A 26,266-nucleotide genomic window follows, 5' to 3' on the forward strand; every position below is an offset into this window, starting at 1 on the left:
GGACTAGAAAGCAATAGATTTCTTGCTTCTGCCACAAATTCTCCCAGCTGTGAGCCTTCCAACCTTCTAAGTATTCCTTTATATGTGCTTCAGAGTTCTGGGACCATACCCTGAGCCTGCTTAGTCGAGTATTCTGTGTTGTTGTTGGCGGAGCTCTCTGCTATACGTCCACCCGATCCGCCATCTTGTTTGTTCTCTGCTTATTCACTTTTATACGTGAGTACTTTTAAACAGACAGTTTTCTTGACAGCCATTTGATTTCTCATTTTTCGTAAGCATTTCATTAAAATGCTGTAATACATCTACTGGATGTAGTGGGACATAACTGTAGAAACAGAAATTTTGACCGTGATAATATTTGTCAGATAGGTATAGTTTTATTTCTATGTTTATGTTGAGAAAGTGATAGAAGAAACATTTAAAAGTGCTGGTTCAAGGTTATATGGCAGATAAATGGCCTGTCAGGAAACGGCCCAGAAGTCCAACAATTCCACGTTTGGCCCTGGGATCCATGTACTACGTGGATAGACCTAGCCCATACTTTCTACCTACAACTTTTTCCACTAAATGAAGTAGTTTTTTTGCTCAGGCCACCCAGCCAGTCTTCATGAGAAAAATGACGCTTTCTGCTCCCGCACAGATTTATAGCCTTGGAAACCCGATGGAGGGTCCCTGTGAGTTGGACCTGACCCCATGGCACTTACAACAGCAACAAAAACAATGTCGAGGGCAGTGGTAGAAGTTTCATCTTCCATGAAGGAGTCCCAGCTTCAGTTTCCAGCCACCATCTATATGTCTGTCAGTAGAACCATGCATGTTGTTATGATGCTGAAGAGGTTTGAGTGGGACTTCTAGGTTAAGATGGATTAGTAAGAAAGATCTGGCAATGTCTCATTGCGCTTTTTGTGATTGGTTGAAAGAAGCAGAAAGTGATCTAACTTTTATTTATTTTTTATTTATTTTTAATGCTTTATTGTGCATTATGTGATAGTTTACATGGGAGGACATCAGCTTCATATTGATCCTGTCGTATATCGTTTCCTTGCCATGGTTATGATCCCTTCCATGCATCATCGATCAACCAAAGGCCTGCAAGCCTGCCTCCCTATTGTCTGCACACAGCCCCTCTCTTGCTCCAGGTCCAAAGTCTCCAGCTGAAGTGATCTAATTTTGAAAAGGAAGAATAAGAAATAGAAAACTATATCAATTACCACCACTGTCTGTCAGTTTGTTGTACTGTGGTGGCTTGCATGTTGCTATGATGCTAGGAGGAGTCCTGGCAGGATACTTTCAGACAAGTAATGGACTGCTTACCACAAACTTCCAGCTGCTCTGTGGAAACCTCTATAGGGTTGCTATGACTCGGCACCAACTCATTGGCACTTAACACTACCACCACCAATAGCAACATGATGCTAGAAGCTATGCCATCAATATTTCAAACACAAGTAGCATCACCTACGTGGGCAAGTTTCAGCAGAACTTCCAGGTGAAGTCAGACAAGGAAGAAAGGCCTGGTGCTCGACTTCCAAAAATTAGCCTGTAATAACCGTAAGGGACAAAGCAGAGTATTGCCTGCCACAGTGCTGAAAGAGGCTGAAGTCACTCCAAAGACACAAAGCTGGACTTAAACATGCAGATGATACAGGTTGGAAGGTGTTTTGTTCTGTTTCACATGGAAGCTCCAGGAGGCAGAGACAACTTCACAATAACTTGTTGTTGTTGTTAAGTGCTGTGGAGTTAGTTCCCATTCATAATGGTCCTGTATAGGGTTTCCAAGGAGTGGCTGGTGAGTGAACTACCGACTTTGTGGTTCAAACAGACCTTGCAGTCCAGTGCTTTATCCCACAGTGCCAAACCAGGACTATTAAACACAGGAAAACATTTGAGGGGAGTCTCTGGGTGGTGGGAATGGTTGGTGCACTCGGTTGCCGACCAAAGGTAGGCAGTTCTAGTCCACCCAGAGGTGCCGCGGAAGAAAGGACTGGCAGTCTCCTGAGATAATCAGCCGATGGAGCACAGCTCCACTCTGACACACCTGACTTCAGTATGATTTGGAATTCACTGCAAGGTTAACAGTCAAGTTCCCAACACCTCAATTCGTCTCTCTTCTTTAGCTAACCATGACCAGGCAGGAGAGCCTCTGAGCCCAGTAGTAGCATTTTGTTGTGTTGGTTTGCAGTTTCTGCTCATCACCTGCTACAGATGGAAGAAAAATAGCTGTAGGTTCCAGCCTCTTCTAGTGACTTGTGGGGAACGTCCCCGGGGGGCTTCTGTTCCTCCTCGGAGATGGGACGTTGAGTGCTGGTTGGACTCAGCTGCTCACTGTGCTGGAAACTGCTCTCCACTCCGTATATTATTTTAATATTTTCAAACATTTAGAAGGTAGGAGAATAGTGGATCTTCACACCCATCAATCCATGGCTGATCTTGTTTCCTGTATTACCCCTTTGACTCACTGCTAGGTTAATTTGAAGCAAATCTCAGATCATATAATTTCATTCATTTAATATTTCAGTGAGAAACATTCTAGAGGTAATGAATGACTCTTTAAAGAAAAGTGATATAATCGTATTGTCACCCCTGAACATTGCAGTACCCTTACTGCCATCAGCTAGCCTAGATTAGTATTCATATTGGCCTGTTGGTCCTATTATTTCTTTTTGCTGCTTTGAATCAGGATTCAGATAAATTCACAGCTTGTGATTGGCTGGTTTCACACTCTGTGGGCTTCTCTGTTTTTGTGTGTGTGTGTGTGTGTGTGTGTCCCTTGCCATTGTCTGTTGCAGAAACCAAGCTGTTTATGCTGTGGTTTTCCTGAGTCTGGTCTTCCTGATGGCACACCTGTGGAGCCATTTAGTCTGTTCCTTTGTCTCATGTCATTTATGTAAATTTGTAGATCCTGAGGCTCCCATCAGATTTCAATTTGATTTCTTTCTTTAAAACCTGCTTGACAGGCAATGATGGCTGTCCATTAGTTAGTGACCATGAACAGTTATTTACTAGATCCATTCATGTATTAAAACCCATTTCTATTGCACTGATTCTAACTCATGGTGCCAGAGGATAACTCTGTAGAGTTCAGTGGCTGAGTTTTGAAGTAGATTGCCAAGTCTTTCCTAGGTGCCTCTGGATGGATTTGAATCTCCATCTTTTCAGTTAGCTTCTTAGTGAGTTAGCCATTTGTACCACTCAGGGGCTCCATGAATTCCTCAGGGGATGTGAAATTAGTGATCTACTAATTCTATTGCCCCTTCTTATTATCTAATATTTTTTTTTAAGAGCGATTCGCCTTTGCCAACCTCTTTGTGTATCTTGAGCAGAAAATTATATATGCAAGGTAGGATCAGTGTTTCGGGTTTTCTGACTTCATTTTTTAAATTATGAGGTGATTCCCTCACAAAGGCGAACAATGATGGTTTTTCCCCTTTACTATCATTTGATAAATCTCAGTCTGTTACAGATGATATCTATACTGATACTTAAAATGTAGCACACCCTTGCTATCTGGTATGACAATATATTTCAAGCTCATCTTTTACATTTTCTGTCTCACCCCTGGAATCAGCCAGTTCTCCAAGGAGCTCTGGTTCTTTGTACTGCAAAATGGTATTTTTAGTCCATAATTTGGTTCCTAGGAGTGTTTGCTGATATGATCATTACTTCTAGGCCTTCTCAGTGATAAGAATCAGGAAATACATACTTTACTAAAGATAACATTTGTTATGGGATTATACTGATGCTTGTAGGTACTTCAAGTGCCCTGGTGGCTCAGTGGTTAAAAGTTCTCAGTAGCTATCCACAAGGTCAGTGGTTCGAATCTACACAGTCTTGGGAACTGGATGGTCAGTTCTACTCTGTCCTGTAGTTTGCTCTGAGTCGGAATTGACTAGAAGACAGTGTTTCATTTTTGGTGGTAAATACTTCAAATTTAGGATTTAGGATTTTCCTTGACCTCTTTCATCTCTCTTATGTCATGTCATGGTCTCCTTGTGAACATGTCTACAATAGAGGCCCTCAGAGACACTAATATAATTGCTTATTTGATTTACCCCACAACCCACACTCAAAAATCAAAGGATAGAAGCTCTGATGTGAACATTACTGATTTAGTAATTGAAAAGAGTTTCATATTGCAGTTCCATTTGCTGTTAGGGAGTACGCCATTAGTCAGTTGGGATCATTCCGTTCTATGTAATTATACTGCCAAATGGTTAATTTATTTCTTTGTTTCTTTTTACTTTCAGTTTTCAAAATTTAATTTTGTATTGCACTTTTGTTAAATATTTACAAGGTTCCAAAGTCAAATCTTTCAAGCAAGATATATTCTTAAAAAGTCTTGCTTCTATTCCTAAACCTACAACCTGTTTTATTGCTTCTCAAGAGATAATCATTTTCTTATTCTTCTGATATTTTTGTGTGTATATATCAGAAGACTGTTAAGGGGGCTTCAGAAAATTCATGGAAAAATTCCATTATCTTTCCATTCCTTTTATACACAAACTTTTTGAAACTCCCTTGCATTTGTATGTATATATGTATACATGCATATAAGCATGCATGAAGATAAGTAAAAAGTATTACTACTCGGGTTTCAGTTCCAACCTACTCCAAACAGAGCTTGTTGAGATATGTCTTACACCATCAGTGGGAGATGGCAGGTAAGTTCTCTCAGTAACACACTAGCTTAGTCTTGCTAGGGGGCCTTCAGAACATAGGTCCAACCCAGACAGTGGTTTCTGAATGGTTCTACTTTTTCACTTTGTAGAATTTTGTGGATAGAGACTTTCCGCCTTCCTTTCTGACAGCTTTGTAGTGCTGCTGTGTGTGGATTTAACATAGCCATATGCCACTCTTCTCTTGCTAGTCATTTGGGAAATTTCAGAATTGTGCAATTACTAAATATACTGCAGTGAGTACCTTTGTTTATATGTCCTTTCTTGTTTTGCCAAGTACACGTTAAACTTTTAAACTGTACTGAGAGTTCTTGCTACTCTGGTGCCTGTGACTGGGGCCTCTGATGTGGAAACTCAGAATGCTGAAGGCAGCAGTGAGGGCCAGGGCCATAGAGCCTCATTCTTGGTGAGGTTTCTGTCCTAGCCATGGATTTTTCCATTTTCTTCCAGATCCGGGGCCACCATGTGGCCCAGCTGGATCCCCTGGGCATTCTGGATGCAGACCTGGACTCCTTTGTACCCTCAGATTTAATCACAACCATTGATAAGTTGGGTGAGCATCCTTACCCTTTCCTACTGTCCTGGCAATGCCAGAGAGCTGGTGCATGGGACCCAGGGAAGGGGCTCTGGAGGACAGACTGAGCTGGTGCCTTTGGTCTGTGTGGCTTAGAGAGGGGTGTCGCATCTGAAAGCCTGCCAAGCTGGGGGATCATTCTTGGGAAGGGTATGTGGGCAGGGCTGACCTCTGACTCTCACCTATGTCCCTACTGCCTGAAGGCTTCTTGGAGAGCTGGATGGAGAGTGGGCCATGAGGCCTGACCTCACGCTGTCCCCCTCTCTGTTGCCTGGGACTCTTCCGCCCCTCCTTCAGCCTTCTATGATCTGAGGGAGGATGACCTAGATAAGGAGTTCCAGCTGCCCACGACCACCTTCATCGGGGGTTCAGAAAACACACTGTCTCTGAGGGAGATCATTCGGCGCCTGGAGGTGAGCCAGGCAGGTGTGGCGGGCCCCATCTGAGGGAGGGTGGGTGTTGCCTTTTCATTCCAGATTCCTGGGGCCCTATTTTTTTTCTCACTCCTCATGAAGCTCCCTCCTTCTCTCCCCCCACCCCTGCACCCCAACCCCAGAGCACCTACTGCCAACATATCGGCCTGGAGTTCATGTTCATCAATGATGTGGAGCAGTGCCAGTGGATCCGGCAGAAGTTCGAGACTCCCGGTGTCATGCAGTTTTCTAGTGAGGAGAAACGGACCCTGCTGGCCCGGCTGGTGCGCTCCATGAGGTCAGTCTCTGGCCACATGGATGCATGGGCACCAAGTCCTTGGGTAGTCTGCCTCAGGTAGAGCTGGGCATGCCTCAGGAAGACCATGACAGCAGGCACTGCAGGGGACACAGCTGCACCCTGAACCAAGGCAGAGGGGGCAGAAGTACCGCCCTGAACGGGAAGTGTGTACAGCAGCGCCCCCTCGTAGGTGGAGAGTGGTACCCATCAGCTATCTCTGCAGAGTGTCTTTCCAGAGATGCAGAGGCCCACACCAGGTCCGAAGATGGCTTACTGAGAAGTCGAGAGTGGGCTAGGATCTGAAAGCAGCATGGATGGTGTTGGTGGGAGCGGGGAGAGCTGAAAGCATCCCCTGGGGTGACCCTCAGAAGTTTGACTCTGAAGTAGGAGGGTGTCACTGGGGAGGGTTGTGGGGTGGTGTGTATAGAACTCTTTGACTGAGCTGAGGTCCCCCCACCTTGCCCCTGACTCTGTGTTTCTGGCTGAGTGTGCAGGGTGGGGTCTGGGGCAGGCCTTAGACTCTGCAGAAGGGATGAGTTTTCAGCATCTCTTCATGAACATTAGCACCTTGCCTCATGAATAGTCCTCGTGTCCCCAGCCCTTCCCTGCTTTCTCTCCTCACACAGGTTCGAAGACTTCCTGGCTCGCAAATGGTCCTCAGAGAAGCGGTTTGGCCTGGAGGGCTGTGAGGTCATGATTCCTGCCCTCAAAACCATCATCGACAAGTCCAGCCAGATGGGGATAGAGAACGTCATCCTAGGGATGCCCCACAGGTGACCCCTGTTCCCTTCCTCTCTCCTGGCTGCCAGTACTCCTCCGGGTCCACAAGGCTGGGGTTGGAGAAGGAAGAGAAGGAGTCAAAGGAGAGGTGTTGCTAGGACCCGGGGGTGGTAGGGAGTGGCCTGGACATTTCTCAGAGTTCCTTAGTCCTGGCCTGCCCATCACAGAAAAAGCTGGCATGTGACCAGTACCACAGACCTGGGGCTAACTGGGTTCTGTAAGACTTACACCTCCTCTTACTATGTTGCTGCTACCCTCAGAAGGGCGGGGTTTCAGAAAGAGGTTTTTTGGTGCTTCTTGAGGTTCCTGTAGGCAAGGAGACATGTGGAGGGGCAGGTGGCCCAGGACTAGCATCCCCTGGGAGAGGTCTTGGGAGTTGAGCCCAGGGAATTTGTTCTCCTGCAAACTTGACCACAGGACTGGGAAGGCTCACTGCTTAGAACTGGAGCCAGAGGACTAGCAGGGAGTGATCCCAGGAAGGAAGAGATGGTGATGGCATGTGAGAGCGTTATGAACAGCACTTTGGTGGTAAAGTTTCCTGAAACTGAAGTAGAGACTGGGCCACTAATAATGGTTGGGCCCGTCCAGGGCCATGTTGGCATGAGGGTGCCCAGATCTGAGGTGCTGAGGGTCCTGTCCTGTGGCTAGGCCACTGGAGGGACAGGGTCTGCCTATCAGAGGCTCTCTGTTCAGAGGGCCTGGAAACCCCCAGGATCTGTTCTGAAAAGTCAGGCATACACACATGGTTTCAGATCTAGGGGCTGGGGAGTGGGATGGTCATGGTGCTAGGGGCAGAACCAGAGCCCGTGTACACTGGGCAGCGCACTGGGCAGGCTCTCAGCTTGAGGAAGACTCTGGGAGGATGAGAGGCTGTTGTAGGCCAAGGCAGGCCTCCACAGTAGGGGATGCTGGAGGACTTGTCCCAAAGAGGCTGAGGCTATGCACAGAGCTTCAGGTACCTTTAAGCTTTGCCCCCACAGAGCAGGAGGGAGACCTGTGGGCGGGCCACCCTTCTACTATAGGGCCAGGTGGACTGGAGGTTGGCCAGGGTTCTGTGAGGACCTAGTGTTGGTGTCTGCTGTTGGACTGGGGGCTGGGGTATGTTTTGAGTCACTCCTAGGCCCTCCCCCCACATTGGACTGATGCTTGCCCCTTGATAGGCTCTTCAGGCTGAACTGGAAAATCCTGGGTTTCTGGCTGCCTTCTGAGCCTCCCCAGGTCCCTCTTAGGATCAACTGAGTGTCCTTTTCCACAGCTTGTTCCAGGATACGCCTGGGCTTTGTGTGTCTGGGACACACATGTGTGGGCAGCTGTGATAAGTAGGCAGATTGGGACAGGAGGGCTGAGGTGGGTACCTGCTCTGAGGGCCTGGCCCCGCTGCCTGGGTCTGGACTGTTTACACTGGTATCTGCCTGTGGGGCCATGGTGGTGCTGGGCCAGTGGGGAAGGTGGCCTCTGTGCCAGGTGAGACCATAGTCCCTCTGGTCCCAGGGGCAGGCTGAACGTGCTGGCCAATGTGATCCGCAAGGAGCTGGAGCAGATCTTCTGCCAGTTCGACCCCAAGTTGGAGGCAGCAGATGAGGTGGGTGCCTAGCCTAGGTCTTGGAGCCCTGGGAAGCAGGGTGTTTGGGAGAGGGGCTGCAGAGGAGCTTGGCCAGGAGTGTAGGAACATCTCGACTCACACAGACCTGGAGGGGGCAGACATGGCTAAGAGGGCAGAGAGTCTAAGAGGCTGACGCTTTTTGTAGGAGGCCCATGTGGCCTTTGGGAGAAGTGCTATCTGATACCTGGGCCAGCTGAATAACTCGGGAGACTGAGGCCCAGAGCTACGTGGGCTGCGGCCCTGCCTCTGTGTCAAAGTTCTGTGCCCTACCCCTCACACATTTTGTTGGGTGTTCGGAGTGAAAACATTGGTCTGCACACAGAGCCTCTGGGCCTCATAGCTTTTCTTGCCGCTCCACCCTCAGGCCTTGGCTGATGCTGGGCCCGCTGCTCACACTGCTTTTGTCTCTCCTCTGTCATCTTGGTTTTCCAAGCTCTGCCGATCTGCCTCCCTTGCCCCCAGGACTGTGTCTACGCTGTGTGCATGTGTCCATATGTGTGCACATGTGTATGTGTGTATCTGCTTGTCTTTCCCTCCAGGTAAGGGGCTTGGTGGTGGTGGTGATGATGAATCAAAGCCACAGAGTCGGTTCCGACTCATAGTGACCCTGCACAGGGTTTCCGAGGCTGTAAATCTTTATGGGAGCAGAAAGCCTCATCTTTCTCCCGCGAAACAGCTGGTAGTTTTGAACTGCTGACCTTGAGGTTCACAGCCTGATTCATAACCACTACGCTACCAGAACTTGCACAGGGGCTTAGTGTGTTGACTTCAGCCACATTAAGTGATTGTTCCAGAGTTGGAACGAGAACTATGCCTGTGGGTTCCCAGTCTAGAATCTCTGTGATCCTGTTCATTTTGCCCAAGCTACTTCACCACTCTGAGACAGAATGGTTGTGAGGAATCAAAATATGTGTGCGAGTTTACCTCTTAAGATTTAGTCAAAGGATAAACTTAAAGTTGTTTAGTTGAATAAGAAATGTGATCCTTGTTTATAGAAAAAGGTAATATAGCCAGAGTCAGTTTCCCTTGGGAGCCCCCATTCTTGCTCCCAAGGATTCCATGGCAACCAGTTTCTGCTTGTGAGATTTGATTTGTTTATATCTGTGCTTCCAGAAATGTACCATGCAGATCCACATACACACTTTTGGCTTGTGTATCTGTCCATCCATCCCACATCCAGGGGTCCGGAGATGTCAAATATCACCTGGGCATGTACCATGAGAGAATCAATCGGACCACGAACAGGACCATCACACTGTCACTTGTGGCCAACCCTTCCCACCTGGAGGCTGTGGATCCTGTGGTGCAAGGGAAGACGAAGGCTGAGCAGTTCTACCGCGGGGACTCAGAGGGCAAGAAGGTGAGCTCAGTCTCAGCTCCAGGGGACTGGGCTCTGGGGCTGGCTGTCTTCCAGGGTCTTGACTCCTGGAGGAGCTAGGTTCCCAAGGATTGGGCTCTGGATCTCAGCAGTGGAGGAGCAGGGCTGAGGCAGACAGACTGGGGCAAGGCAGCTCCTTGCGGCTTACAACCTGCTCTTGCAGGTCATGTCCATTCTGGTGCACGGGGACGCTGCCTTTGCTGGTCAGGGTGTGGTCTATGAGACCTTCCACCTGAGCGACCTGCCTTCTTACACCACCAATGGCACCATACATGTCGTTGTCAACAATCAGGTAAGGGCAGGGCTCCATGCTGGGCCTGGCCAACATGGAGATTCTCCATCCATGGAGATTCAGGTAGCAGTGTGGTGGGAAGCATGAGACCGGCCAAGTTCTAAGCCCCCTGCGCTGCCATGTCCTGATGTGTGGCCTCTGGCAAGTCACCTGATCTCCTCAGTCTCAGTTTCCTGGTCTGTGAAATTGGATCCCAATATATGAGGATAAGTCAGAAAGGATTTCTGTTAAAGTCCCAGTTCATACACACACGGGTTTATTGCAAACAAAATATGTTTCAACATGTCTCTGCCATCAGTGGATGTCTGAAGACAAGGGCTCTCAGCAAGACACTTGTCTCCATCTCATTGTTGGTAAGTGCCGTCAAATTGGTTCTAACACATATTGACTCTTAGAGGATTTCTAAGTTTGGTGAGTTTGAACCGCCGACCTTGTGGTTAGCAGTCCAATGTTTAGCAGTCTAATTCTACAGCGCCACACCAGGACTTCTCAGTGTGCCATTAAAAAATAACAGGTCCGATCAAAGCAGTGGCTTCTGAGGGGATGAGCTGGGCCACTGAAACTCAAGGCAGATGGGTCATCTCAGAATGAGGTTAGTGGCTGAGCTTTAAGAAGTTGATCTCCAGAGGGATGATCTGGATAGATTTTCTTGAAGGACACAGGATGATCACAGGGGTTATGAAGGAGTTTTTAAGAAAATTGAGAACTGCATTGGTGAGAAACGAGCCAGGCAGGGAAGTTCACGAAGCATGATGGTTTTTCTATTGAGTTAACATATCTGCTCATTTTTCAAGGGTAGACAAGACTGTCCCACAAGACCTTTGTTGAGAAGCCTTACCCCACCCATCCTACAGCCCTGATTGTGCCCTTTCTTTTTGTTCCCTAAACTCAAAAGAACATTGAAAAGGAACCAGATTTGAGTCCCTTGAGGATGCCAAAACTGCCATTTTGACATGTAAGTGGAAGAGCACAGAATTCTTTATAGGAAGGCTTTGTTGTTGTTAAATGCTGTTGAGTCGATTCTGACTCATAGTGACCCAGTATAGGATTTTGGAGGTTTGAACCATTGACCTTGCGGTTCAAACAGACTTTGCGGTCCAGTGCTTATCCTACAGGACCACACCAGAAACTCCGGGTGGAAGGCTTATTGTCGTTATGTGCCATGGAGTCGGTTCCGACTCACAGTGATCCTGTATGGGGTTTCTGAGGCTGTAAATCTTTACGGGAGCAGAAAGCCTCATCTTTCTCCTGCGAACAGCTGGTAGTCTTAGGTTAAAACACAGTTTTTAAAAAGTTTATAAACTTAGATGGAGAGTATAGAGAAAATAACTTCACATTTTGATATTTTTGGTTCATAAAGGTTTCTGTGATTATGTAGCAAGACTTTTTGACTTTCCCTTGTCCACAAAGCGTAGAGAAGGTTGTAAAGACTAAGTAAATACCTGTACAAGTTCTGAGTCTAGGGATTAGATATCTAACTAGATGTTACTTTTAGGTCTGTGTGAACAAATGGGTCTTAGAAAATAAATAAAACAGTACCTTTCATTGAGGTAAAATTCACATAACATGAACAGTTTTTTTCTTTTTTTTATGTTTTATTGTGAATTATGTGATAGTTTACATGGGAGAACATTAGTTTTTGCATTCATCCTATCGTGTATTGTTTCATTGCCATGGTTACAATCCCCTCCATGCATCATCAACCAACAAAGGGTATACACTACAAGCCACATCCCCCACCACCACCCCAGTCATCAGCACACAGCCCCTCTCCCTCTCTGCGTCTGAAGTCCCCAGCTGCTCCATCTCTCCATGTCATCGAACATGAACATTTTAAAATGTACAATTTAGTGGCATTTAGTACATCCACAGTATTGTGAAACTATCTCCTCTGGCTAGTTTAAAAACATTTTCGTCACCTAAAGGAAATCTCCGTACCTGCTAAGCAATTACTTCTCTTTCACGAACCCCGCCCCCAGCCCCGACAACCACTAGTCTGTTTTCTGTTTCTGAGGCATTCCTGGTTTTGCCTAGGAAAGTACCTTTGTTCAAGGTAGCCACGATTAGTAACAGTTCTTGTTGTGAGCCTACAAAACCTATGTGAGTTAGTTTATTTGCATCCTGTGAGGTAGCTAGATCAACTAGCGTTTTATAGAAAAGGAAATGGAGGCCTTGGGAACTTAAGTTCCTTGTGGAAGGTTGTACAATTAGTGACTGGTACGGCTGGGATTTGCGCAGGCTTGTATTCCTAACTGGAATCCTGATGTGGTGCTGGACTACCATTCACAAGGTCAGCAGTTCAGACCCACCAGCTGCTCCTTGGAAACCCTAGCTAGGAGCGTCACTATGAGCTGGGACTTGACGGTATTTAACTACAGCATTCCTAACGAAACCAGTTGCCATTGAGTTGATTCTGACGCATGACAACACTGTATGTGTCACAGTAGATTTGTGCTGCAGAGAATTTTTTGTGGCTGAGTTTTAAGCAGTTGATCCCCAGGCCTTTTTTCTGAGGTCCCTTGGGATGGACTTAAGCCTGTGACCTCTCGGTTAATAGCCAAGCACATTAACCATTTACACCATGTACAAAAACGATTCAGGAAAAGAGAACAGGTATGATTTCCCAGCTCTTGGCTGATCGCCACGGGAGTGTTGCTGTTTCTGTCTGAGGTCAGTTCACCATGTTGTCCCACCTGACCCTTTGGTAAAGGCTTGCTCTGGTACCAGGCACGCACCTGCCTGTGTAGCTCACTGTAGATGGAGAGGTGCTGCCAGTGCCCCTGTTTCTTCAGATTGGCTTCACTACAGACCCCCGAATGGCCCGCTCTTCACCATACCCCACTGATGTGGCCCGTGTGGTCAATGCACCCATCTTCCACGTGAACGCGGATGACCCAGAGGCGGTGATATATGTGTGCAGTGTGGCAGCTGAGTGGAGGAACACCTTCAACAAAGATGTTGTCGTAGATCTGGTGGGTCTGGGGACATTGCGGGCAAGGGGGTGGATGCCCATTCCTGCCTTGCAGAGTGGTGCCAGGCACGTCTCAGCATCTGTAGTCAGGCTTGGGAGCACGCCTTAGATGGGAAGGGGTTAGTACCCCCAGAAGCAATCTGTGCCGAGTCAGTGCCTCTGCAGGTCTGCTACCGTCGGCGAGGCCACAACGAGATGGATGAGCCCATGTTCACGCAGCCACTCATGTACAAGCAGATCCACAGACAGGTCCCTGTGCTGAAGAAGTATGCGGACAAGCTCCTCGCAGAGGGTACAGTCACCCTTCAGGAATTTGAAGTGAGCAGGGGCGCCTCACACAGGTCTTGGGTGGACTTGGGTGGGAACAGAAAGGACCCCTGGGGTGACTGCTGCCACCACCATGCTGAATACTGGGAATTTAAAGACGTCCCCAGGAGCCCTAGGCTGTACGGGGGGCATGAAGGAGGCCGGTGTGCCAAGCACTACCATGCTGTACGGGGGGCATGAAGGAGGCCGGTGTGCCGAGCACTACCATGCTGTATGGGGGGCATGAAGGAGGCCGGTGTGCCGAGCACTGCTATGCTGTATGGAGGGCATGAAGGAGACTGGTGTGCCGAGCACTGCCATGCTGTACGGGGGGCATGAAGGAGCCCGGTGTGCCGAGTACCATGCTGTATGGGGGGCATAAAGGAGGCCGGTGTGTCAAGCACTGCCATGCAGAGAAGCCCTGACTCAGGCAGGAGCTAGGAGAGGCTTCTAGTCGGAGGCCTCGGGAAGCTCTGAGAGCAAGGCCCCTGGGTCTTTCCTGTGTCTCTTCCCAACCTTGTGCTGAGCATGTGGCAGGCCTATTAGGAGCTCCTTGAACTCTGAGACCTTGATCCCTAACCAGGATGTTCCTGCAGGCCATTGGAGACAGAATTAGAAAAGTGTGGTGAGGGGGACCAGGGTTTAGGAACCTGAGCAAACCCAGTCTCTGCCTTCCCAGGCCTTCACTCCCTCAATCCATGCCTTTGTCCTGCTTTTAGGAGGAAATTGCCAAATATGACCGGATTTGTGAGGAGGCGTTTGGCAGGTCCAAGGACAAAAAGATCCTAGATATAAAGCACTGGCTGGATTCCCCCTGGCCAGGTAAATAAGCAGCATTCAGCTCCAAGTGGGTTGCCAACACCTTGAGCTCTGGCTGTTCCCTGGCGGCATGGGGACCAGGACTAGAGCAGCCCAGCTTAAAAGCTGCCAGCTCTAGCCTTGAGACAGACAGCTGTGTGGGTGTCCAGTACCTCCAGGTCAGGGAGGGCTAGGCCAGGTGCTTTCTGGGAAGATGGGGCTGAGCCAGGTGGGGTTGATACTAGGGGAGAGGACCCATCCTGTAGACTGCTGTCCACCTTCCCAGTCCAGCTACCTCCTCACAGGACACCCTTGCCTCCTGATGAAATTGGGCTAGAAAGGGGGTGAATAGGTCTTCTGTCACCCCATGCCCAGGAAACAGCAGGCACCTAGGAGCAGAGAGAGGACACTGGGAGTGGTAGAGTCTAGAGCTGTACCTGTTCATTGCCTCCCAATGTGGGATGACGGGAAGGTGGGGAGCTGGGGCTTAGTGTGGGATCCAAGTCTTGGGTTTTTGAGCTAAGGAGGGGGTTGGACCCCTTGGTCCCAGGAAAAAAGGCTGACTGGGGCCAACTGGGGAGCCCTTCCCAGCCTGAAAGTGGATAGTGGAGTGTGCCCCACAGGCTTTTTCAATGTGGATGGAGAACCTAAGAGCATGACATGCCCGGCCACTGGCATTCCTGAGGACATGCTGACCCACATCGGCACCATGGCCAGCTCTGTGCCCCTGGAGGGCTTCCAAATACACACAGGTAAGCCACCGCTGCATGTGGGGAGCTGCCCAAGACCCAATCATCGTGCACGATTGGCCCCTATCCCCACCCTCCTGTGGGCCCCTAGCCCCACCCTGCTGTCCACAGCTCAGCGCAGCTCCCAGTACCTCGTTTGCTGCTCCATGAGGGTCCTGTCTGATAATGGTGGGCTGCAGGTGGGGTGACCCAGATGTCATCCTCCCAGCTGGTGCTTGGTGACTAGGTTTAAGTTGAGCAGCTTGGATTTCCCACATTGCTTTGCTGGGGCATGCCTGTTTCAGGGAGCGCAAGAGCAGGGAGGTGAGGGTGTGCTGTGGAGGGTTGTTGGGTCTGGAAGGCTGGACAGAGTCTGTGGCAGGGAAAGTGTGGTGGGAGGGAGGAATGATAGAGGCAACCCCTCTAGGTGACCCTGTTCCATTAGGTGGTCGCTGGGAGTACTCCTCCCCATGGCCTTACTGGCTTCAGCTTGGAAATCCAGCTTGTCCTTAGCCCCCCACCGCCAAGCATGGGGCGGTTAGTCAGGGGGATCTCACATGTCTTTAGGTATACCTTGAGGGCTGTCACAGGGAGGTTTGTGGCCCGTTGATGGTGGCCTCAAGGGTGGGATTCTCCACCCCTTGCTGGAGGCAGGGGTGGGACTGCTGGGGGGATGGGGGTCCCTGGCACTGAGTTCTCTGTGAGGGGGTGCTCCTGACTCCATCCACCTCTGCCTCAAGGCCCTGGTCCTGGGCTAGGGCTCAGATTCAGGCACCATGGTAGCTTTTCAGCCCGGAGCCTATAAAGAAAGGGGTTATAAGAGCACTTAGTCCAGAAGGAGCCTTGCTGATGTAGTGGGTTAAGCATTAACCAAAAGTTTGGTGGTTCAAACCTACCAGTTGCTCTGAAGGAGAAAGATGAGGAGAAAGAAAGAGTTCCACTCTCAGGAACCATAGGGAGCAGTTCCACTCTGCCCTGTGTGGTCACTGTGAGTCAGAACCAACTCACCTGCACTGGGGTTTTTTCCAGAGGATGCACAAACACTCAACACTCTTGGCTGCTAACCAAATAGTTTGAGGTTAATTCCATTCTGAGGCATCTTGGAAGAGAGGTCTGGTGATGTACTCTAGAAAAATCCACCATGCAAACCCCATGGAGCACAGGTCTACTCTGACACACCATGAGATGGTTGTTGGGAAGTGCACAACTCAGTACCTGTGACCCCTTAGGACAGTGTGGGGAAGGAGCCAGGTGGAAGGTGGGCTATTGACTAGAGGCTGGAGCGAGACTGCTGGGGAGCAGGCACCTGGCATTGGACTTTCCTGCCTACCAGGCATTGATCTCTGTGGGTTGTGCCGAGTCCATCTGTACCTGCCCCAGGGTCCTGGTACTGCTGCTGCCCGTTGTGGACAGCCAAGCTCTTGGGACCCTCACTCAGTGTTTGCCTCCTGTAGGCCTTTCTCGCATCCTGCGGGGCCGGGCAGACATGACCAAGAATCGGATGGTGGACTGGGCACTGGCAGAGTACATGGCATTCGGCTCCCTCCTGAAGGAGGGCATTCACGTGCGACTGAGCGGGCAGGATGTGGAGAGGGGCACGTTCAGGTGAGGACATGGCTCTCAGGCCTCCCTACTGCTTTGGCAGACTGGACTTTGCTGTCCCCAATGAGCAAGTAAGGGAATCAGGAACTTGGAGCTGTGCCTTGGAGTCTTTCAGAGTCAGTACAGGGGCCTCTGGACTGGGAGCCATCCTTCCTCCTCTCCCCAGACCTTTGTTTGAGCCAAGTCATTGGTGTACCACTAGCTGGGCCACCACCCTGACCCCCAGGGGACAAGAACTGACCACTTGGCCCAAGATGGTGACTGGTAATAAGCTTGGTGGTCCCCAGTGCCCTGTGTGTGTGCTGCTGCTGTTAAGCTGGCACTTCCTAACTTGCTTGTTTCTCGTTGAGTCTTTGAATCCAAATGTCAGCAGGCCCCATTACATCTCCCCAGATGTTTCTGATCCTGACATGCTACTGTCCTGTCAGCACATCATGTGTGTGGCATCCAGGTTTGGACAAGCTGCCTCTCATATCTGGTCACTTATAGCTGATGGTCCTGTCCTACCCAGGGCGGAGGCCACCCCACTGAGTCCATCAGTCCACTACTGTCTGTGGGCCCCTGGCAGTGCAGACCAGAGCTCAGGACCCCCCACAGCACCATATCACTCAGGGGAGAGGCTGCCTGGAGGAGCAGATCAGGGGTCCTGGCTTTCCAAGACCTTGGTATCTCTATCCTCTGGTGACTCTGGCCAGGCTTTCGGCCTAGTGATGAGTACCTGGAACCCAGATGGGAGCAGGGCTGCCCATCTCCCTGTCCACCCATCCCTCTCTCTCCAGCCACAGGCACCATGTTCTCCATGACCAGGATGTTGACCGGAGGACGTGTGTACCCATGAACCACCTCTGGCCTGACCAGGCCCCCTACACCGTATGCAACAGCTCCCTCTCGGAATATGGGGTCCTGGGTAGGTCACAGCTCCACCAGCAGGTCCATAGGCCTGGGATTCCCAAGGTGGCCCATCTGTGTTGTTTTGACCATGTTCTGGGCCAGGGCTTGGAAAGCCGTGGGGTAGATCCAGTGACTGGGTTTGTAGTGGTTCCTGGTGAGAGGATTCCTGTCCCATCTGGACCCCTCAGGGAAACCTGAGGGACTAACTCTCCCTGCCTGGGTGGGCTTCTGTGAATAGCAGCTTCAGCAGGTCAGAAAGCTGTGAGTCCACCATGGGACACGGCACCAGATGACCCTGAGACTGGCTGTTGCTGCCCTAGCTCCAGTGCACGTATATCACAGCCTCTGCCTTGCACCCCAGGAAGCCCCTCCTTGATTCTTAACTGCCTCCTAAACCAGGGCCCCTTTGTGTGACATTAGCTATTCAGCTCTTCCCTGTCAGCCAGGGGTCCAGCCAGCCCCTTTAGAAGTTCCCCATCCAAGCCAGGAGCTAATCTCTGGCTTTCCCTCTCTCTTCCCCTCAGCTGCCCTGTTCATGTTTTGAGGGTTCCTTTTGTCAGCCAGCCATTGCTACATTCCTAGGCTGCCTTTGGACTTAGCTCTTGGTCTGGCCATGACTGAGCCTGGTTAGGCATAGTGTAAGGACTGAGGGGGCATCTCTAGCATGTTGACAGGATTCTGTGGGCTCTTCTGGCCCACTGGGAAGGATGGGCAGGGGCAGGGAGGGTGCCACCTGGTGACAGTATGTGATAGGCTCTAGCTTGGTGTTTTCTCTTTAGGCTTTGAGCTGGGTTACGCCATGGCCAGTCCCAATGCCCTGGTCCTCTGGGAGGCTCAGTTTGGTGACTTCCACAACACGGCCCAGTGCATCATCGACCAGTTCATCAGCACTGGCCAAGCCAAGTGGGTGCGGCACAATGGCATTGTACTACTGCTACCCCATGGCATGGAGGGCATGGTGAGGGTAACGATGGTGTTGGGGGGATGTCAACAGTAACAAATAGTAATATGCATTGAGGGTTTACTATACGCCAGCACTTACAAACTCTCGGTGTAATGTAGTGTAGCGTCCCTGAGTGGTGCAAACAGGTAACGGACTTGCCTGCCAATTAAAAGGCTGGAGGTTGGCGTCTACCCAGAGGTACTTTGTAAGAAAGTCCTGGTGATCCACTTCCCCTAAGTCAGTCATTAAAAACTCTTATGGGGCGGAGTTCCACTGTGACACACAGACTCATGGGTTATGTGACCTATTAACTCTCAGTCCTGTAACAACTTGAAGGAGTCAGTTCCGACTCATAGTGACCCTACATAGAGTTTCTGAGGAGCAGCTGGTGGGTGTGAACCACCAACCTTGCAGTTAGCAGTTCAGTGCTTATCTTACAGTGCCACACCAGGACTTACAGTTGCTATTTTCCAGATGAGGAAACTGAGGCACAGGGAGCTGGAGTAGCTTGCCCAGGGTCGTACAGCTAGGAACCAGGATTGAACCTCCACTTCCGCCCCCGCCTGTCTTTTGGTCCCTTCTGGTGTGCCTAGCCTGTGCAGCCGCACACGGGGACGAAGGGGACCCAGGCTGCTGGGCGAACGGGGAGGGGTGCCGCAGGGTGTGAATCCAGCCTGACCAGGCACATTGCTGTGTCAGCTGCAGAAATGGCACATTCAGGGCAGTACAGGGCAGTTCGGCCACTGCTTGGCCCTGTGACCCTGGCCAAGTGGGTGTCTCTGAGGTCCTATTCAGCTTAGACCAGTCAGCATATCCGTTCCCTTTGAGTGGTTTGTTCTGAGCGCTGCACATCTGTGTGATAAGAGTCTTCACAACAGGTCCGGGAGGTCAGAACCGGTACTGACTGTACTTCATGCCAGTCGATTGAGGCACAAAGAGGTTCAATGACGTGTCTAAGGTCTCAAGCTACAAAGACCAGTTTCTCAGGAGGCAGAGCTTGAGCCAGGCTGGGTGGAGAGGGCTAGTCTGGTTGGCATGTACCTGAAGTGTGGGGTCCTTGGGGTGTCCCCACTTAAGGAGGGACCTTTACCCCTGCCCCATGCATTCATACCACACACACAGTTGGGCTCTGACCAGATCCCTCCGAGTGTGCTCTCCTTTTCTTTCCTAGTCACACTCTTTGGGAAACCTTCCCAGACTCCTCTGGGAACGCCCACTGTCCCTGCACCCAGGTCCCTGCAGGGTCAGGGCGTGTGTCCAGTGTGACAGACCCTGCTCCCCACTTGGACCAGTCCAAGGCAGCTGGTGTTGATTTCAGGGCCCAGAGCACTCCTCGGCAAGGCCTGAGAGGTTCCTGCAGATGAGCAATGATGACTCGGATTCCTATCCTGTGAGTGCTGCCCAAAGCCCCCGGGCAGGGTCCTGCCCCGCGGTGACCAGAAAGGCCCGGGCTGCAACTTCTCGCACTAACCCCCTCCTTCAGGCGTTCACCGAGGACTTCGAGGTGAACCAGCTCTATGACTGCAACTGGATAGTGGTCAGCTGTTCCACACCAGCCAGCTACTTCCACGTGCTGCGCCGGCAGATCCTGCTGCCCTTCCGCAAGCCTGTGAGTCCTCCTCCCTCCCAGTGCAAGGACCAGAAGATGAGGCCCTTGTGCTGGCTGCAGAGAGATGGTAGCTGGGTGCCTGTTTCCCTTCCAGCTGATCATCTTCACGCCCAAATCACTGCTGAGGCACCCGGAGGCCAAGTCCAGCTTTGACCAGATGGTGTCTGGTACGTGCCTGGGAGCAGGAAGTGGCTCCTGTCGGTAGGCCTCCAGGGTGGGACCTGGGAGTGCTCCTAGGGCTCTTCTGTTCTTCCCTGTGTCCTCACAGCCCCCACCAGCTGCAGAGGTGAAGGTTGACATGGTGGCCAGCCGGCCTGCACACTGGGGCCAGAAGAGTGCACCTGAGCCTCTTAGAAGCCACCAGCAGGGCCAGAGAGCTTAGAGGCGAGAGGCTTGGGGGAGGGCTGCCTAGAGGGTGGAAGATCATTCATTTATGAGCTAAGTGGATATGACTGGCTCTCAAGATCCAGTGCCCCTCCAGATCCCTCAGCCTAACTGACCTGAGGAACCAGGTGTTAGAACAGCTGGAGAGCCAGAGGGGAACAGGAGTCCCTGTGGCTCAGAGAGCAGAGCTTGCTGAGCCCTTAGTCCATGGACAGTGGGCTGCACTGTGCATGCTCATCGTGCTGTACACCCAAGTCCCTGCTGCTGTGGGCAGGTCAGACGGGGCTTTGGGATTGGACCATGTGGCCTTGACTATTCGCCTTGTGCCCATCTGGGGTAAGGGGACATGATAAGCACCTTTTTGGGAGGATTTTCTCTCATGTCTGGCCTGGCGCCTGGCACTTGGTATGATCTCAGGAAGTGCCTGTTGGTTTTTAGAAGTTTTTAGTTTTTGAAATGGTGGCTTAACTGCAGGGATTGAGGGATGAAGCAGCATGCAGCTGCCTCCCAAGGCATTCCCTTCTTTCTAGTATGGAGATGGAGATGGACACAGCTGAGAGGGAGCAGTTTGGGGCAGGTGATGGTGTTAGGCAGGGGCATGCTCTCCCCTCCTCATCTGTCTTCTTCCCAGACTTCCCTGGCATCACCCCATCCTAACCTAAAGCATTGATGCCCCCAGGAATGTCTTGGCTACAGCTCCTACCTTTCCCCCCATCCCTGAGACATCTCAGCATGTCCTCTGTCCCTGCCAAAGGTATAGAACAGGGGCCAGGGAGAGCCTGAGGATGTTAGGGATGCAGTTCTGGTTTCAGAGTCACCCGCACCACCCGGTGCTGGTACCCATCTGGGTGTTGATGTCCCTGCCATGCCCTGTTGATCCTCCAAGGGACCAGCTTCCAGAGGGTGATCCCTGAGGAGGGGGCCGCAGTGCGTGCCCCTGAGCAAGTGCGACGGCTCATCTTCTGCACGGGCAAGGTGTACTACGACCTGGTAAAGGAGCGGAGCAGCCAGGGCCTGGAGGAACAGGTGGCCATCACACGCCTGGAGCAGGTGCACCTCAGCCCTTGCCCAGCTAGAGTGGCCAGTCAGGTCCTAATCCCTGGTGCTGGGACCTGGGCCAGTTGGGGTGGCTGTTGTATGCCCTGAGCATGGCACTTTCCCTGGGCTATGCCTCCCTTTCTTCCTGCCTGCCCCAGATCTCTCCATTCCCCTTCGACCTGATCAAGCAGGAGGCAGAGAAGTACCAAGGTGCAGAGCTGGTCTGGTGCCAGGAGGAGCACAAGAACATGGGCTATTACGATTACATCAGCCCGCGCTTCACGACCATCCTGAGCCGGGCCCGGCCGATCTGGTACAGGCAGACCTGGGCCACTGCCACCCTTGTAGGCCTGCTCGCTGCACCCAGGGCAGGGAAAGGTGCCCCGGGTCCCATTCAGGATCTGCATGCCCTGTCTGCTGTGAGGCCCAGAACTAGCCAGTGACCTTCTCTGGGATGCATTTGAAAACCAAGGGATTGGATCCATGGATCTGTCACTGATAGTCAGTTTTCCATTTAGCATCAAGACTCCTCAATACCACCTTTATGAATAGTAAACAGTTCTTTCTGTTTTGCAACCAGAACGGGCTGATGAATCTTCCTCAAGCCATCCATCTACATTTTGTGATTAGATCAGTTACATAGTCTCTTGCCTCAGACCTTCAACTCACAAGTCATAATAAGGGTGATGCATTTAAGGGCCCCCGTGGTACCTGGGGATATCAGAGACACAGTATTGTTTGGGTGGTGACTGTCTTTGTTGCCAAAACTGTGGGCATCTTGGGGACCAGTGGCGGGGAGAGGACAACTGCATTTCCTGGGTCTGCCTGGGCCTGCAGCTCATTGGGATAGTGCTAGGGCAGGAAGTCAGGGTTCACAATTTCCTCAAGTGATTCCCACCCTGCTGCCCTGTGTCAGCATGGGTAGGGGAACGTCAGTTATCCTTCCTTCCCCAGGTACGTTGGCCGTGATCCCGCAGCTGCACCAGCCACAGGAAACAGAAACACTCACCTGGTGTCATTGAAGAAGTTTCTGGATACTGCCTTCAATCTGCAGGCCTTTGAGGGCAAGACATTTTAGGGCTTGGCAAGGCCTGCCTGAATCTTACCATGCAGCTGGCTGGGGCCAAGGGGATAGTGCAGAGGAAGCCACATGCTCCTGTCCAGGAGAAAGGCACCCGGGCTCCATGATGGCCCTGGGGTAGCCTGTCCTCACTCAGCAATAGAGGCCCAGGAGCTGGTGACCAGATTATGCCAACTTGGGCCTTTGTGTTTATTGTAGGATCTGTCAGAAGTGAGAAAGCCAGAGGAGTCTGGGAGAGAGTCTGCCAGTTCCAGACCGTCTCTCAGCTTCTCTTGCTTCGCCATAATGTTGTATGTGATTGCTACCCTTCTGCTGTTCATGTCTGTGCACACAGCCACTGGGAGACCCATTTCTTTGGGCTCACCCTGCTGGCAGATCAAACTGCGTCTTTCCCTATCCTTGCTCATCTGTAGATTCAGAGCAATGTTGTCTTTTATGCTCCTAGAAATAGCAATTTCAGCAATAACAGTCAGGTGAAGCAAAACTGTGCTGGATGTTTTATGTGTGCTGTTTTATGGGATGTATCGTATGAGATATGTCAGCTTCTGTGTAAAATACAGATACAACTCATGTGCACCAAAGTAGAAAACTAAATAACAGAGAAATAAAAAATGCTTAAGAGACTGCTATTTTCATTCATGTTCTAAAGTAGGAGGAGGGGCCAAGTGGTTTGGAGTGAGGAGTGTTGGAGAGAAAGAAAGAAACAATAAAACATCTGCCTCACTTACGCAGATTTCCTTTGAGAACTAGACAGTGTTTAGGAATTTGCTGGCTTCTCTGCTCTTTTGACCTTGTTGGTTTTGCTCCCACCAGAGATGCTGGGGAAGCTGTGGTACAGATGGACTATCTAGCTTTGCCCAAACTGTGTTCAATCATCCCTCTGAATGTGCTAGATGCTGGACTGGGGCTGGGAGAGGTGTTTATCTGTATATTGGCTCTTCAAATGCCATCTGAGGAGACATGAGACGGTGGGGTTCATAGCACTCACCGATGAAGGTGAACCCAGGGTTTGAGAAGGCTGCCTACAACCTGGTGGTGGAGGATGGGGCTCAGGGAAGCCTCCCTAGAGGAAGTTACATTTGAAAGAAGAGTCTCTTCAGGAAGATGGGCCTTCTGTGGAGAAGACCCGGGAAAATGACTGCAGGGTTGGGGTGGGGCAGCCAAAGGGAAAAAAAGTCAACTGAGGTTGGAGACGAGAGTGTTAAGTTTCATCATTATTAAACACAACTTGTTGCAGTAGGCTTTGAAATGCACCCCAGGAGCATTCAAAGTGCTCTAAGAGAAGTGAGGAAATCAGCCCCCATTTATAGCTTGTCTGTTGTATCCTGGGCCTTCTGCTGGGTACTTTGCAGATAGTATTAAATGTTATTTAATCTTCACCATGGTGTTAAAATGCCGGGAATATGCTCAGTCTGTAGTTGAAGTCCCGGTGTGGCACTGTAGGATAAGCACTGGACTGCTAACCACAAGGTCGGTGGTACAGACCCACCAGCCATCCCTTGGAAACCCTACACAGGGTTGCTATGAGTCGGAACTAACTGTATGGCACTTAACAACAAATCGTTGAAGAAATTGAAGTTCATATGCAGTTATTTGCATGTGGGTGTAGACTTAGCCTTCTTGGAAAATAAGCTTTTTCCATCATGCATTCCTGGCATAACATAAAGGGAATTCACAGAGTTAAAGAACAATTGAATCCTCTTAATTCTGTTTTCCCATGAAATTGTTTGAAGCCCCTCGTATGGTGGTTTGGGCTCTATGTAGTTGGACTGGAGCCGTGAATAGGGAGGGTCATGGGGAACAGCCAGTGAGACAGATGGCACAGCCTGGAGACAACCTGAAAAATAGATTTCATCTTCCTGCATCTGAGGACCATCATAGGATCTGGGAGGCCCCACATCCAGAATAGGACTCTTGGGGGACAATTGAGGAAGGATCTTTCTGAAGCGTTTAAGGAAATGCACCTTATGCTCTGCCCCCTAAAGATAGGGTGGGAAGGTACATATTAAAGGATTTCATCCAGCTGGGAGTGGTGCCTGGGCCAGCAGCATATCTCAGAAGTCACTGGTTTGATTGGATTTTATTTTATGGATTGTATTGATAAATCTGAACTTGTTCCAGTTATGAATCATTCCATAAATCCTCTTTATTAGCTTCCCTTTTGTTAAAAATACTGATGGAAAAATGCTTTGGGTACCCATTGAGCCAAAAACTTGAAAACAAGATGTTTACTTAAAGTGGAAAGTGCTGAGTCATGTGAGGTCCCAATGACTGTAGCTACCACATCAGTGGCAATTCAAGAGTCTTACGCCAGTTTCTGGATGCTAGCGATTTTTTTCATTTGTTATAATTGACCCAGACCCTCTACAACAAAGACACAAGAGGCCAAATGAAATAGATCTGAATGATAATTGGGGGACCCTGAACTTCAAAGGCAACGATTGAAAAATGGACCGAATACTGACTAGGAGAGACAGCTTTAATAAAAGTGATGGGTGAGGAGAGAGATGTAGTGATGGCCTGACCCAGCACAGCCATCTTGAACTTCTGCAGGTAGCCTTGATCAGAACAGTGTTCTGACCACAAACATGCCTGTGATGGGCATTGACAAAGGTGGCCTCCTCTTCATGTTCCCCACATCCTCCTGGTGACCAGAAGTATGGCCAGCCCCATCTCACTCAGTGACACTTCCTTACTGCATAGCCCCTACTGTGCCTGAGGTTGGAACCTAGTGCTCCTTGATTGGGTACAGGGCATACCGCCACCAGATCTGAACTCCATGTAATCAGATCAGCAGAATCCGCAGCGCTGGATAAGCAACCTGTCCTTATCACTCCCGGGTGAGCAATGATTCCTTCTTTAACCAGCTGCCCTTGGAGCCTGAAAGAGTTCCTTCTAGAAACAAGTACCGTAACCTCAGTCATCCTGAGTCAGAACAAAAGACTTCCAGATCAGGTGTTGTGCTGTAGTGAATTATCTAATGTCTCTTCTAGCCACAATCTGTAACTCCCACCAAACAACGTTTCTGCCCTCTGGGTCTGGGTAAGAGAAGGTGGGAGAAGATACCGATAGGATGGATGATAGCCGAGTTCATTGTAACTGTAAACACTTGAAACTCTAGCATGGATTTAAAATGAACCATCTCAGATGCAGAAGGTAGGAGGTGGAATCTTACTACCACCAAGAAGAAAGAGCCAGGAATGGAATATGTCCTTTGGATCCCCAGATCCCTGAGCAATGAACCTCTTTAACCCAGCGACAGAAAGCTTTGACACTAGATGAGTGGCAGCATCAGAACCAAGACCCAGAGCACAAGACACAGCAGTGGACTTCCCCAGGCACGGAGCAAGTCAAGTGGAGTGACTTGGGCTGCCAGTTTCATTGATTGCATTTGTTCTTATTCTTTGTATCATCCATTGCTTTTATTTTAGTTTTTAGTTATTAAATTCTTTTTGCTTTCTGTTGTTTGTCTGCTTTCCCCCCACTTGTTTTTTTTTCCTTTTCTTTTCTTATTTTGCTGTTGTTTGCTTTTATTTCTTTTTTGTTTGTTTGTTCTACCCTACAAGAGACCCATACCTCCTGCAGCCATATCCACTGGGAGAGGACCACTATTGATTTCTGTACCACATGATCATTGATAGGTAGTGGCCAATGCCAACCAAACCTCCCTCAACTGCTCTACACAAACAGCAAACAGAACTGTGCACGCCCTCACATTCTCTATCACACCCATCAGCAGACAGGTGGTGAGTGCCTAAGAATACATCAACATACAATCATCAGTTAAATATAAATACACAACAGCACAAAATCAAAGGCAACTGACAATTTCCATTTGTATGAAAAAACAAGACAGAGTGGCTAAAACAACTGACCAAAATCAAGAGAGAGAAACCCTTTT

The 26,266-nt window shown here is 50.1% G+C and overlaps 1 protein-coding gene across 2 annotated transcripts in view; it reads left to right on the forward strand.

Moving 5' to 3' along the window:
- The window catches only part of OGDHL (oxoglutarate dehydrogenase-like), a 37,107-nt gene extending 14,634 nt beyond the window's left edge, over positions 1-22,473 (forward strand). Inside the window, exons 3-22 of one of the 2 annotated variants that reach the window (XM_006874601.1) lie at positions 5,127-5,229; positions 5,548-5,663; positions 5,807-5,961; positions 6,588-6,734; positions 8,233-8,323; positions 9,525-9,704; positions 9,886-10,014; positions 12,807-12,986; positions 13,151-13,303; positions 14,011-14,113; positions 14,713-14,841; positions 16,272-16,422; positions 17,199-17,326; positions 18,090-18,268; positions 19,572-19,643; positions 19,737-19,862; positions 19,957-20,029; positions 21,133-21,296; positions 21,443-21,597; positions 22,239-22,473. In XM_006874601.1, coding sequence (XP_006874663.1) covers positions 5,127-5,229; positions 5,548-5,663; positions 5,807-5,961; positions 6,588-6,734; positions 8,233-8,323; positions 9,525-9,704; positions 9,886-10,014; positions 12,807-12,986; positions 13,151-13,303; positions 14,011-14,113; positions 14,713-14,841; positions 16,272-16,422; positions 17,199-17,326; positions 18,090-18,268; positions 19,572-19,643; positions 19,737-19,862; positions 19,957-20,029; positions 21,133-21,296; positions 21,443-21,597; positions 22,239-22,362 — 2,658 coding nt within the window. In that variant the 3' untranslated portion in view covers positions 22,363-22,473. The remainder of the gene's footprint in view (positions 1-5,126; positions 5,230-5,547; positions 5,664-5,806; positions 5,962-6,587; positions 6,735-8,232; positions 8,324-9,524; positions 9,705-9,885; positions 10,015-12,806; positions 12,987-13,150; positions 13,304-14,010; positions 14,114-14,712; positions 14,842-16,271; positions 16,423-17,198; positions 17,327-18,089; positions 18,269-19,571; positions 19,644-19,736; positions 19,863-19,956; positions 20,030-21,132; positions 21,297-21,442; positions 21,598-22,238) is intronic. The other variant, XM_006874602.1, reaches the window with a different exon arrangement.
- The last annotated feature ends 3,793 nt before the right edge of the window (positions 22,474-26,266 follow it).

This window comes from Chrysochloris asiatica, unplaced genomic scaffold (assembly GCF_000296735.1).
Source record: "Chrysochloris asiatica unplaced genomic scaffold, ChrAsi1.0 scaffold00289, whole genome shotgun sequence".
Classification (NCBI taxonomy): Eukaryota; Metazoa; Chordata; class Mammalia; order Afrosoricida; family Chrysochloridae; genus Chrysochloris; species Chrysochloris asiatica.